The following is a 13,637-nucleotide window of genomic DNA, read 5'->3' as shown; positions in this document are numbered from 1 at the left end:
TGAGTCAGAGGCAACTCAACAGCACATGACGACAACAACACAACAACTACTTGTCCTTCTCTTGTTTTGTGTGAACCCTCCTACTTGGCCACATCCTGTTGTGGGACTTCGTTGTCTTTCTGTCTAATGAGTTCTCACAGTGGTGTTACTTAATGGAAAATGTTGAGTACCATCAGCTGGCACTGACTCATAGCTGGGCCTCTCGTGGGTTTTCAGAAGCAATAAATCACACAAGAGGAGATTGTCCATCTTTTTCTTAAGAAGCAGCTGGTGGATTCAAACCATGTGCCTTGGGTGGACAGTACAGTTCCTTACCACTAGGCCACTAGGGCTCTCTCAGTGGGAAATAGAAGGCAATGTCCGCAGGGAAGGCAGGAGAAAAACCAGGAAGTATTGAGTCCTGGGTTTAAGATAGTTGTGGGTTACTCTAGAAGCCTGTGAGAAGAAGTCTGCTGCCTGAGACCCTTCACCAAGTGTGTGTTAGAAGTTGATCTTTTAATTTTCTGCTACATCTCTAGTAGGCCACTGGTGGCCGAGTGGGTAAGGAGCTGTACTGTCAACCCAAAGGCAGGTAGATCAAATCTACCAGCTACTCCACAGGAGAAAGATAGTCTTCTCTCATGCCATTCACTGCCTCTGAAAACCTGCTGGAGGTTCACCTGTGGATTGATTCCACCTCAGTAGTAGCGAACAGCAGTAGGTATTTGTGAACTAGTTCTTTTGTTTCCAGGTCAAGCTCTCCTCACCCCTACTTTCCCCCCTTTTCCTCCCTTCTTCCTTGTTTGCCTTTGACTATTGGATTCTTCCTGGAACACCCTGTCTGCCCTGATTTCCTTACCCTCTGGTATCTATTGATAATGGACACCTGCCTTCCGAGATACAGATGGAGGCTGTATCAGGCTGTATCTTTAGGACAAAGGGCAAAACCTGTCCTACTGGCTTTTCCGTGGGTGGACCCTCCTTGCTTTGGTTAGACGATATCACTGTTCCATTTTTGATGGCTCTGATGAAATTACTGATCTTTGTTGCCTTTTAGGGAAAACTAACAGCCAGAGAGCGGATCAGTCTCTTGCTGGACCCTGGAAGCTTTGTTGAGAGCGACATGTTTGTGGAGCACAGATGTGCTGATTTTGGAATGGCCGCGGATAAGAATAAGGTATCTGCACACACTTTTATCTTGCGGTTGTGGCAATCTATCCACTGACAGAACCTCTTTTCTCTAAAGTCCTTTTGGGACTCGGGATACATTCAAAATTGGTCAAGTTTAGGATCTGGAAATCACAGAAGCTCTGGAGAAGCACTCGTGGTGTCTACCTGACATCCCATCTTTGTTTATAGATAAAGGAGATTGGGTGGGCTGCTCGTACGCTGTGCTGTGTGTCCCTGGCCCTCCTCCCCGGCTCAGGGTTCAGAGCTCTTGTTGACACAGAAAGATAGATTTGGAAGGAAGAACCTTTGTGTTGGTTTGCGCAAACACTAGGTTACCTGTCTCCTCCTTTGACATACTTTAAATTTATGCCTTGGGGTTTTTGGAGTCAGAGTCACCAACACTGCTTCTTTCTTTCAGAGCACTCTCCAACTGTGGGACTTACTTTTCTCCAGATCTGCGTATGGGCTGTTTGTGATCAGAGATTTGTAAACTTGGTACCAAAGCAGTCAGCTCAGTTTGATCCTTTATGGACCACGCAATAATTGCTAAGATTCAATGCAAAGTGATAATTTTTGGTTTTAGGCTTTGGGGAGGAGGTGTGGCTTTGTAGAACTTGCCATGCCTCTTTGTATGTCCTTCTGTTGGGAGTTGGAGAGCTGTTATGTAATTCGGGGCAAAAACACAGGGAAGAAGTGTTTAAATCATAAAGTGCCTTACAGCTTCAGCTGGAGCCCTGCCAGACAAGCTATTAGTGTACAGACTGAGCCTGTGTAACTAAAGGCCTCTGGTGGAGGGCACAGGGTAGTCATTTATATGGAAGCCTCCAGCACCTCAGAGCTGACATGTGCAGTAAGAATTATCTCCAGGCAACCTAATTAGTATCCAAGCAAGCAGAGCCCTACCATGCAATTAGTGAAGTCACAAACAAGAGAGCAGAGCAGAAACCTCTAGCAACACCATTCCATGGGCCCAGACACCATTCAGCTGTGTTGCAGAAAGCCCACTCCAGGAAGAAGCAGACTGCCTGTATAAGCACCTAACTAAGCCCTTGTAGAAGCAATCTTGGTTATAGGGGGAAGGCCGAGTCTGACTTCTACCCCTTCTTAAAGGAGAACTGTCCCCATCAATAATATCCACAGTACTAGACAAATAGCAACATGGTCAGATAAGCCACCCCAAATGCTCCTGCACCTATTTCTACCAATCATTGTGGCCAATGCTTGTTGCAGTATTCATAGACTTTAATCACACTTGTGGGGTTTATTAGAGAAATTGGGTGGGGAGTGAGAAAGGCAAAGAATATCACACAGTGCAAGTCCAGGAGTTCCAAGCCAGATTAACAAGGCACAGTTCCTCAGTGAAAGTTCATGTTCAGTTCTGCAGCACAGTTGCATCTCTGGTTCCCTCAGTCATTCAGCAGACTTTATCTCAGAGCCCTTACAAATCAGCTTTTCCTCCTATCATCAAGCAAGCAAAGCCTTTAACTGTGGCTCCATCTCTAGGGTTCCTCTGGTTACACCTTGCCACAGTTTCTTCTTAGCAATGCCACAGTCTCTTCACCTCTCCACCACCATCTTTCACAGTGTGGAAAGAACTCTCCTACATTGGTCCTACAGCTATTGATGATTTGTAACACCGTGCCCCGAACAGGGGCTAACACAGTGGATAGAAGAGTCAATTTTGAAAGTAATTTACTGACACATCACATAGTCTATAATCCTTGCATCCTTTTTCATTTTGTGGATGACAGCCTATTCCTTTCTCTGGGACATACTGTCACTAATAAAGTGCTTCTACTTTTACCTTCACACCTGTCTCCTTGCCTTCTTTCTCAGCAGGTGTGATGTCTCTGACCTTGGCCACTGCTTACTGTAACATCAAGAAGTGGCTCTTCAAAGAGCCACTAAAATTGTTGTGGGAGCTCTATGCCACTGAGACTTTGACCTCCTTCTTGTCTCCCACTTGCTTTAATTCTTTGACTGGGGAAGGGAGACCAGATTCAGGGCACTTACTGCACAGTAACGTTTTGGTGCTGAGACCCAGGAGCACAAATTATGTGTGTATGTGTGATCTGTGTTGAACTTGGTAACATTTTGGTCCCAAAACCTGGGATATGATTTTCCCATTGAGTTGTTGTTGTGTTGTTATTGTTAGGTGCCATTGAGTCCAGTATGAGTCCAACAATCCCATGAACAACCAATCTGAACCCTGTCCTATCCTCACAATTCCTGACACTCAAACCCTTTGCTGCCATCACGGTTTCAGTCCACCTGGTTGAAAGGTCTTTCTGTTTTTCGTTTATACTTCATCTTCCCAAGCAAGATGTCCTTTTCCAATTAATAACTTCACAGCATGCCCAAAGTATGTGAGACAAAGCTTCATCATCTTTGCCTCCAGGGAGCACTCTCACTGCACCTTCTCCAAGACGTATCTGTTTGTTCTTTTGACAGTTCATGGGTTCTTCCATACTCTTCTCCAACATCACAGTTCAGAGGCATCATTTTTTCTGTCCTCCTTACACATTGTCCAGCTCTCAGATGCATAGCAAGTGACTGAAGTGAGTGGACTCAGATGCTCTTTTGTCCTCAAACTGACATCATAACTCCTCAGCAACTCGGAGGGGAACAGTGCAATATGTCTCCTGATCTCCTGACTGCTGGAACCAACTGTATTTATTGTGGATCTAAATAGGATGAAATTGTTGACAGTCTCAGTCTTTTCTCTGTCCATCATGGTGTTGCTTATAGGTCCTGTGGTGAGGATTTTTGTCTTCTTGATGTTGAGATGCAATCCATATGGAAGACTACAGTGTTTAACCCTCCGCAGCCAGTGCTTAACTTCTCCTTTCTGTCAGCAAGCAAACTTGTGTCTTCTTCATAACGAAGGATATTGATGAGTCTTCTTCCAATCCTGATGCCACAGTTTTCTTCATAAATTCCAGCTTCTTGAATATTTTGCTCAGCATACAGATTAAATAAGTATGGGGAAATGATACAAACCTGATGCACACCTTTCCTAATTTTAAGCCATACAGTGTTCCCTTGCTCTGTTCACACTTGGTCTTGGTGTAGGTTTTTCACAATCAAGTGTTTTAGAATTCCCATTCTTATTTGCTTTATGTGCTATCAAGTCACCTGCAACTCATAGCGATCCTATGTGCAGCAGCTCTGGACCTTGTCCTATTCTGAGTCATCCTCACTGTCTACCCACACACCTATGCTCATAACCCTAGTTACCTGTCACCCTATCTCATCCAGGGTCTTCATCTCTTATGCTGTCTCTCTACCCTTCCAAGTATGATACCCTTCTCCAAGGATTGTTCCCTCCAAAGATTGGTCCTTCCTGTCCTTCTGCCCAAAGAACATGAGATAGAGCTTCAAAAATCCTTGCCTTCAAGGAACAACTTGATTTTGCTCTCTCCAGGACAGAACTTTTTGTTCACTTGGCAGTCCATGGAATGTTCAACACTCCTCTCCAGCACCTTTAACTTAAAGGCATTGATCCTTCTTCAGTCATTCTTAGTCATTATCCAGGTCTCTGGTGCATAACAAGTAATTGCAAAGGCCCTGGCACCTTAGTCTTCCAGACTGACATTGTGGCTTTTTAGCACTCTGGAGAGGTTCCTGACAGCAAATTTCCCTAATGCAATTCATTTTTTTTATTTCGTGACTGCTGGTACCAAGAATGTTGATTGTGGAGCCAAGCAAGCTGAAATTGTTAACAATCTCAGTTTCCTCTCCATCTATCATAGTGCTGCCAGCTGACCCAGTAGTGATAGTCTTTGTCTTCTTGATGTTGAGCTTCAGTCTATATTGAAGACTGCATTAGCCATACTTTGGTTAGGAGAGCCCACTAGACTAAGACCAGTGGATTGTTTTGGTAACACAGTGGCACTTCTCTTTCCCTGAAGTATTTGATGGTGATGGCCATTGGATGGGGGATGGGGAGAGTAGTTCTTTTTTTTTTAATTATTGTGTGTGTACCATCAAATAGAATCTGACTGGTACAGGAGGAGATTGCCCCTCCTTCTCCGGCAGAGCATCTGGTGGATTTGAACCACCTATCTCTGGGATTTCAGTGCAGCCTCTTTGCCACTAGGCCACCAGAGCTCTCTCAGTGGTTCTTAACTTTAATTCTTAAAAGAAGAACAAGGCCTTAGACAACAGTGCCTCCCACTCCTATTGTTGAAACCGTATTCGTATTCTTCTGCTTGCTGTTGCAGAACTTGAGGAAGGATTCTTGCTTGTTCCTTGTTCTTTTTATATTTTAAGGAATTTGAGATTTTCCTCCAATTTTTTGTTTTGATTTTTGAGTGATTGTAATAGCTGAGCTAATGATAAGAAATGGTTGCATTTTTTAAAACTTTGTTTTTTCTCTTTTCTCTCCCTGGTAGTTTCCTGGAGACAGTGTGGTGACTGGACGGGGCCGAATCAATGGAAGATTGGTTTACGTCTTCAGTCAGGTATTTCCAGAGCATCTGGTGGATTCAAAACCGTGTACCTCTGGATTGCAGTGCAGTTTCTTATCACGAGGCCACCAGAACTCCCCAGTGGTAGCTTTCCTCACTAACCTGTCATACCTGTTTATCAGCATGCACAAGCAGTTTTAGCATCTTAACACACCACAAATGTATTATTTTATAGTTCTGTGGTTTAGAAGTTTAAGACAAGAAGCCAAAACAAGCACAATTAGGAGGAAAACAAAATTCAAAGTTTTTAGGCGGGAGGTTATCAAAGCTTAATACAGCAGTACTCATGTCAAGCTGGAAATCTCAGGGTGCTCCCCTAGTCCCCAGAACCTGTGAACGTGTGACCTAATCTGGTCAAGGGGAAGGAAGCTAGCTAATCCGCCGACAGTTAACATAGGTGAGATTTTCATGGAATATCTGGGTGAGCCCAGTGAAATTGCTGCTACTTTAGTTTTCAGAAGAAGCAGTTGACTCGTGTGACCCTGCACAGAGTAGAGCTGTGATGTAATCACACGGTTTCATGAAAATGGAAGAAGGAAGCAGAAGGGGCCCAAATGATGTGATTTAAGAAGAACTTGACCCACCATGGCTGACTTTGAAAGATGGAGGAAAGAAGTCTGGAACCAAAGGATTCAGACAGTCTCTAGAAAGAACGCTTGGTCCAGTAAAACAGGTGCAGAACTTCTAAACCACACAAGAAAACAACACATTTGTGTTGTGTTAAGACGCTAAATTTGTAGTAATTTGTAGCAGTACAAAACTAACATTCAGGATATGTTGTATACAATTTTGAGTTTCATTCCCCTCCTCTTGTAAGATGGGACTATGTAACTATTTAGTCGATTTTATAACCTATATTTATGTAGCTTGACTTGTCACAGAAAATGTTTTCTGAGTTTGATATTAAAATAGGGAGGGGTGTTTAGCAAGTTTTCATTCTTTTTTTTTCTACATTCAGACAGTTCTTAGTAACTTATTTTACCTTTTTTAAATATTTTTTAATTTTTTTAATTTTACCTTTTGAGATATTTAAAAACTATCATAAATTAATCTACCCCATGCTGGACTAGAAAAAAAAATCATCACAATTCTTGGCTTTTGCAGTTTGTGAGAACTGGGTTAAAACCATGACCTCTGGTGGCACTGTGGTTAAAGTCTTTGTCTGCGGTTTGGACCCACCCACCACTCCACAGAAAAAAGACATGGCAATCTCCTGTAAATATTAGAGAAATTTGGACATTTTTTTTAAATTTTAATTTTTATTACTTTTTATGTGTGTACCGTGAAATCGGATCTGACTGTTACAGGAGGAGATTGTCCCTCCTTCTTCAGCAGAGCATCTGGTGGATTTGAACTGCATACCTCTGGGGTTGCAGTGCAGCTTCTTGCCTCTAGGCCACCAGAGCTCGCCAAATTTGGACATTCTAAGGAGCACTTCTGCTCTGTCTTGCAGGGTTACTGTGGGTCAGAAGCAAGTTGATGCCTATGTGTTTTGGGGCTTAAAACAAAAATTATCATAAAGATGGAAGGACATTTTTGTGTTATCGGTATTCAGCAGTTCTCCTAACTATTAAGGAGATTAAAAAAGATTCATGAAACCTTTAAGCCGTTTTTATGCCTGTGGGTAAGGTGAGGAGGAGATGGAGATGACTGAGATAGTGTTCTTGTCCTGAAAAAGCTAATCATGATGGAAGGAGTATAGGTCAGAACCCAGCCAACTACAGACAGGGCAGGGGGGATTCCAGGCAAATGCTGAGATCTTAAGAGAAAAGATCATATTGAGGGTTGAGGAAGAGTTAGGGGAAACGGAGCATTAGAAATAGACCCTGAAAGATAATGGGATTGGAGAGTGATGAACCATATTTTATAGTGGTCCTCAAAATACCAGTATTCGTAAGTGCTTTTTGGGAAGAGGTTCAGTTTTTCCAGAGAACAATTCTTCATCTCTTTCCTGATAACTTGGTGTGTTAGGCAAAGCTGAGCTTTTGTGAGGGAGAGACAGGGAAAGTCCTAAAGTCCTAGCCTCTCCATTTCAGCCTCATCTTTGACTTTCTTTAGGGCTGTGATTGTGAGCCCAGAGCTCCTCTGTTTTAATGTCTTTAGAAAGTAAACCTTTCTCCCTGTGTGTGTTTTGGGATATGGGAGTGGGTGTTGGTGGTGGTGGTGAGGTCTGACTGCTCCTAAATAGACTTTCTGTTGATGTGTGCTCAGCCAGCCCTCCCCTCCACTCCCCTCCCCAACCTGGTTCCAGGGTTCTCTCTCATGTTCATCCTTCTCTCCTTATGTATGTGGGCTTTAATCTTCTCTCAGTCTGCTATTGCTTTGTCTGGTGCTTTCAGTTCCCCTGTTCAACCTCTCCTCTTTGCCCTCCCTTCCTGGTCTTGAGGCTTGGTTCTGTGTTTAATTCCCACAGGCTTTTTTGAGGGGTTTAGGAAGGAGGTCTCATCCACAAAAAGTCCTTTACATCAGAAGGTAATGGATGTCTACAAGCAGAGGGAGCCCGGGCTGCACTGATTCATCTTCTCCCTTCTCTGTCAAAACAGTACATAGTTCTATTAAGAGAAATGCCTGTTTGACATGCTTAGAATCTAATATTAGGTTGAAGTCTGCAGGAATAGTTTTCCTTTCCAGAGCTACAAGTTTGTTTCCTTCCTTCCTTCTTTCCTTCCTCCCCCCCTCCCTCCCTCTCTCCCTCTCTCCTTCCCTCCCTTTCTCCCTTTCTTTCATTAAGTAATAAGATACGACTCCCTTTAGGAGATTTGATTCACTATTTCATGGAATAATTTATGGATCTGATTTGGTTTTAACCTGAAAAGCCTTCATTTCTGCCCAGTCACTGCATTTATTTGTCGGTTTTATCATGCTTTCTTGTAGGATTTTACCGTGTTTGGAGGGAGCCTGTCAGGAGCACATGCCCAAAAGATCTGCAAAGTAAGTGGTCTTCATGTAGCTGAACTGCTCCCTAAATGTGGCCGCCAAACGCCTCCAGTGCACTTCTTAAATGAGGGTTCTTCCTCCTAATAAGTACAAATATAGCAAAATCCATGCTTCGCTATGTAAGCCAAAAAAGAAGTTGATTAGGGAGCTGTGATGGCTGGCTTAGTGGTAAGGAGTTGTGTTACCAAAGTAAAGATACAGAATTCGAATCCACCAGCTGATCCTTGGGAGAAAGGTGGTCAGTGTCCTCCTGTATGATTGACTGTCTCTGAAAATCTGTTGGACGGTCAGCTATGGATCGGTTCCGACTCCATGATACTCAACAACAACCTTGCAAAGGGAGACACGGAAGTACTAGTTGCTGCAAACCCATGAGTCCTTCAACAGAGGAAGAGGAGGGGGCTCTAGAGGTGGGCAAAGGATATCATGGTTTTTCATGGGAGGGTTGAACTTTTAAAGTTAGGTATCATGGCTATTCATGACAGGGTTCAATTTTAAGGGTTAGGTATCATGCTTATTCATGACAGGGTTGATTTTTTTTTTAATTTTATTGTATTATTTTTTATGTGTACCGTCAAATCAGATCTGACTGGTACAGGAGGAGATTGTCCCTCCTTCCTCGACAGAGCATCTGGTGGCTTTGAACTGCGTACCTCTGGGATTGCAGTGCAGTGTCTTGCCACTAGGCCACCAGAGCTCCCTATGAATTTTTAAGCCTTAAGCTACCAAAAAGATAAAGAATACATTTATTCATGAAAGGAGGAGGGGCTCTTATGAGATTGGCCCACGGGGGAGGGGTTAGGATGATTTAGCCATGCCCAGCTCTACGTTCAAGATGACGGCCACCGGAAGTCCTTCCTGGGTCTTGGGGGCAGTATGTGTAGATGAGCAGTATGGTCAAGCATATACATGATCCAGTTACACGTGCATGTGGTTTGAATATGACCATCTCCAGATGAGGTTCTTGGTCCTCACCCAACATGCCATTCATTCATTTCAAGGTGGCTGCTCTCCAGAAGGTCGTGCAGTCATCACTCACAACTCACAGGGCACCTGAACTCTCTTAGCAGGGTTAAAGGTTAAGAGTGAACACCTGGAGGTGTCTGGGCTTCTCCTTCAGGGTGTGTTCTTGGGTCCTTTTTTTGTGTGTGTGTGTACCGTCAAATCAGATCTGACTGGTACAGGAGGAGATTGTCCCTCCTTCTCCAGCAGAGCATGTAGTGGATTCGAACCACATACCTCTGGGATTGCAGTGCAGCTTCTTGCCACTAGGCCACCAGAGCTCCCCTGTTCTTGGGTCTCTTAATGCCTGCATAAGCTAATTGTTGGCCTTCCCAATCTGAGCTGTCACAAGAGAAAATAATTCAGCACATCATGTAAAGAGGGAAAGGAGATGGAGAAATACAAAAGTCTGTGATTCAACACAAACGTAGCAGTAACCCACTACAGTTTCAAATAGTTAAAATGACCTTGATACAAGGTCAGAAGGTCCTGTTATTATGTCAATTGAAGGAAGTGATGCCCAGCAATAGATTGCAGAATAAAGGACGTAAACTTGATAAGGAGGCTCTCCTCAAAACTGTCTGCCTAGAAATAAAGGACCTTTCCCCTAAAATACTTTTAGTTGCTTTCTTGCTTGTTGTAATAGTTGTTGTAGTTGTTAGGTGCCACCTGATTGAGTTGAGTATGACTCCCAGCGACCTTTCTATGAACAGTAGATCTGAACCCTGTCCCGTGCCATCCTCATCATCCTTGACACACTTGAGCCCATTGCTGCATTCGCTGTGTCAGTCCATCTCATTGAGGGTCTTCCTCTCTTTGGCCGACCCTCCGCTTTCCCAAGCTTGATATCCCTCTCCTAGCAACATGCCCCAAAGTATGTGAGCTAAAGCTTTATCATCCTTGCCTCCAAGTTCAATTTATAAATTTGGCTTGCAAAAAAAAAAGCAAAACCCAAAATAACTAGCATCGCTGTTCAGCTGGCACTGACTCTAAGCTGACTCTCCAGGGGGTTTTCAGGAGGCTGTGAATCACAAGGAAGGTGATTGCCCGTTTTTTTCTTCTCCGGAGCCGCTGGTGGATTTGAACTGCCGGAGAGGCTCTGTCTTTGAGTGAGCAGCACAATTACCTATCAGCGAGACCACTAGAGACTAATAATAAAAGAGAACTAATTAGAAAGTAAAAATTGTGGCAGTATACTGTTTTATGTGATAGGAAATGAGGTGGCTTACGTGGGCATTATGAAATGACATTTAGACTACAGTTTTGGACTGTATTGACCTCAGGTAGCTTGAACTTTAGAAAGAGAAATTGCAGGAAGCTCTGGTGGCCTAGTGGCAAGAAGCTGCACTGCAATCCCAGAGGTACGCACTTTGAATCCACCAGATGCTCTGCTGGAGATGGAGGGACAATCTCTTCCTGTACCAATCAGATCTGAATTGATGGTACATGCAAAAAAAACAAATAGGGAAATTATAACTTTGGGGGGAATGGGGATGACACACACTGTATCTTGAATATATCTAGTCACAGCATGCATATTAAGTGTCCTTTGGGGATCTAAGATACTGAATTGGGTACTTGTAGTAGGGCAGAGCTGAGCAAGAGGAGGTGCTAAAGAGGTGGATCCCTGTTCTGTTCTCAGGTATGTCAAGAGGTGGGGTACCTAGCCTGAGGTAGAGTTTTGGCTGGCCCAAGAGGAGTCTGGGTCAGCCTGCCTGCCTACAGGTGGTGTTTTTGCTTGTCCAAAAGATAATTGTGGCACAGTGCCCAGTCAGAAATGGCTCATGTAGAGAGACCGTCACTATCAAACTGACATGTCCATGTGTGTCCCTACGTGGCCATTAGAGTTTGCTGGGTAAGAGTTCGCTGTAAAGGGTAAAGGTTCCAGTCAGAGGAAGTGCCCCCCGCTAATTCAGGTGCTAATGGCTGGCTAGGTGTGGCACAGTGCACAAGCTCTCAGGGAGGAAGAATAATGCGGCATCAGGATTGGAGGAAAGCTCCTCAATGACCTACATTGCTGTAGTCTTGCATGCAAAAAGTGAAGAGGATGTGAAGCCCTTGCTGCAGCAGTTCAATGGCTACAGCCTTCAATATGAGTTATATCTCAACATCAAGAAAACAAAAATCCTCACCTCTGAACCAATATGCTTCATACTACATAGAGAAAAAAAGGTTAAAGGTGTTAGTGATTTAGTTTGTTCGGATCTACAACCAAAACCCATGGCAACAGTGTTCAAGAACTCAGAGAACGTGTTGCTTGGGGGGAAAAAAATCTCGCTGATTTTCTGACTATCTGCTGTGAAAGATCTCTCCAGAGTACTCCAGAGTAATTCTATCAGTTTAAAGATTTAGGTGTGCCTGATCTGAAGCCATGGTGTTTTCAGTTGCTCACTATTCATTGGAAGTTAGACAATATGAAGGAGAGAAGAATTATTGATGTCTTTGGATTGGATTGTGCTGTTGGAGAAGAGTGCTAACTATCATATGACTGTCAAAAGAGGAAAATAACATGGTCATAGAAGACGTGCAACTAGGTGGCTCCTTAGATGCAAAGATGAGGACATTTCATTTCACATGCTTTGGGCATGTTTTCTGGAGGGGCTATCACTTGGAAAAAAAACATTATGCTGGAAAAGGTAGGGAATCGAAGACCCTCAGTGTGATGACCTGATACAGTGACTGTAACAATGAGCCGCAGTGATCAGAGGTTGTGGATGCTGCAGACCAAGGATAAAGGAATTATGTAATTATTAATAATGAGACAGCCAGCCAGGAATGGAGATAGAGCAGAGAGCATAAAACAGGGGGCCAGCAGTTCTTGACTGAAGGGCCTCAAGCAATGCCTCTCTGCATAATCAGGGGAAAGCAAATCATAAAAAGAATTCCTTGTAAATGAAGGCGAATTTTTCTCTATTGTCAACCTAATGCTCTCGCTCAGGAAGTATTTCACAGGAAGTTAACACTCCCGCTGCAGGGGGGCCCTAGGTGTCTCCTGTCTGCAGGGAACAAACAGCTCACTTTCTGGAATCTGCCACAAGAGAAATCCTAACTTATAAATTTGTAATTCCTTCAATTCCTGAACAAGGGTTTTCTTTTCTTTTTTTTCCCTATAATTATATTTTATTAATTTTCATGAACATTTACAGAGATTTTGGGTTTCCATTCATTCACCGCTGCACCATTCTCTCTACCCTCCTCCCAGTTTGTTCTTGTCCAAATGCCACAGTGCTTGTCAAAGCCAGTTCTGATTAATCTTCTTTGTCAGTGTGTCCTTTGCCATTCCCTATCACTCCTCCCTGAGAGAGACTTCACCCTGAGTCATAAAGAAAAGGGGATGGCGTATTCTCTTAGCTACTTCCTGCTGAAAAGGGACGCTGTGGGTTTCAGGGTGAAGATCTTCTCTCACTACTCTAAAGGGCCCCTTTGGCAGTAGGAAACACATAGACTATTATGGAGATTGATTTTGGAATTTAGATGCACTTTTATTGATTGTGCTTGGCCGTACATGTTCATATCCTTGAAGATGTATCATGGGGGTGTTGCAACCTAGAAGACACAAATTTGAGTAACAAGTTATAAGTACATGAGTCAAAAATTATGGAAAAGTAAAAGAAAAGATTCTTTCATTTGAACAAGGGTTTTCATATAATATTTGCTATGAAGTTTGTCTTCCCATAGTGAGGATGGTTCAGCAGGTTTAGATTTGTTGTTCGTAAGGTTACTGTCAGTAGTTATTGACTCAGTGGCACACAACAACAGCATGGGGTTAGTAAGACTTAGTGGTAGAACTTTTAACCATTGTCATTTCAAAGTAAGGGTGAGTGAAAGGATATTTCAGAATACTTGCAGCAATTTTAGTACATCAAAATATCTGATTTCTCGTTACAGGGGACCAGAACGAAGACTGCATAGTGGAGTGGACTTTGGAGGGGGGGGGGGTTTATACCAATGAAAGAATTTTTCTTTTACTTTTCAAAGAGAAGATTGAATTTGAGGAGGGGGGAGCAAAACTGCAACAATGAATGAATGGAAACCCTAAGTCTCTGTAAACTTTCATTAAAATTAATAAAAACAAACAAA

General features: G+C 43.2%; 1 protein-coding gene across 1 annotated transcript in view; it reads left to right on the top strand.

Moving 5' to 3' along the window:
* PCCB (propionyl CoA carboxylase, beta polypeptide) overlaps positions 1-13,637 on the top strand; it is a 72,139-nt gene that overhangs the window by 8,921 nt on the left and 49,581 nt on the right. The window contains exons 2-4 of the mRNA XM_006883417.1: positions 1,037-1,156; positions 5,544-5,612; positions 8,493-8,549. Coding sequence (XP_006883479.1) covers positions 1,037-1,156; positions 5,544-5,612; positions 8,493-8,549 — 246 coding nt within the window. The remainder of the gene's footprint in view (positions 1-1,036; positions 1,157-5,543; positions 5,613-8,492; positions 8,550-13,637) is intronic.

The sequence above is a fragment of the Elephantulus edwardii genome, unplaced genomic scaffold, assembly GCF_000299155.1.
Source record: "Elephantulus edwardii isolate Elephantulus edwardi_28Jun2011 unplaced genomic scaffold, EleEdw1.0 scaffold00027, whole genome shotgun sequence".
NCBI lineage: Eukaryota > Metazoa > Chordata > Mammalia > Macroscelidea > Macroscelididae > Elephantulus > Elephantulus edwardii.
The sequence above is the reverse complement of the archived record's forward strand: the minus strand, read 5'-3'. Positions and strand labels throughout refer to the sequence as shown.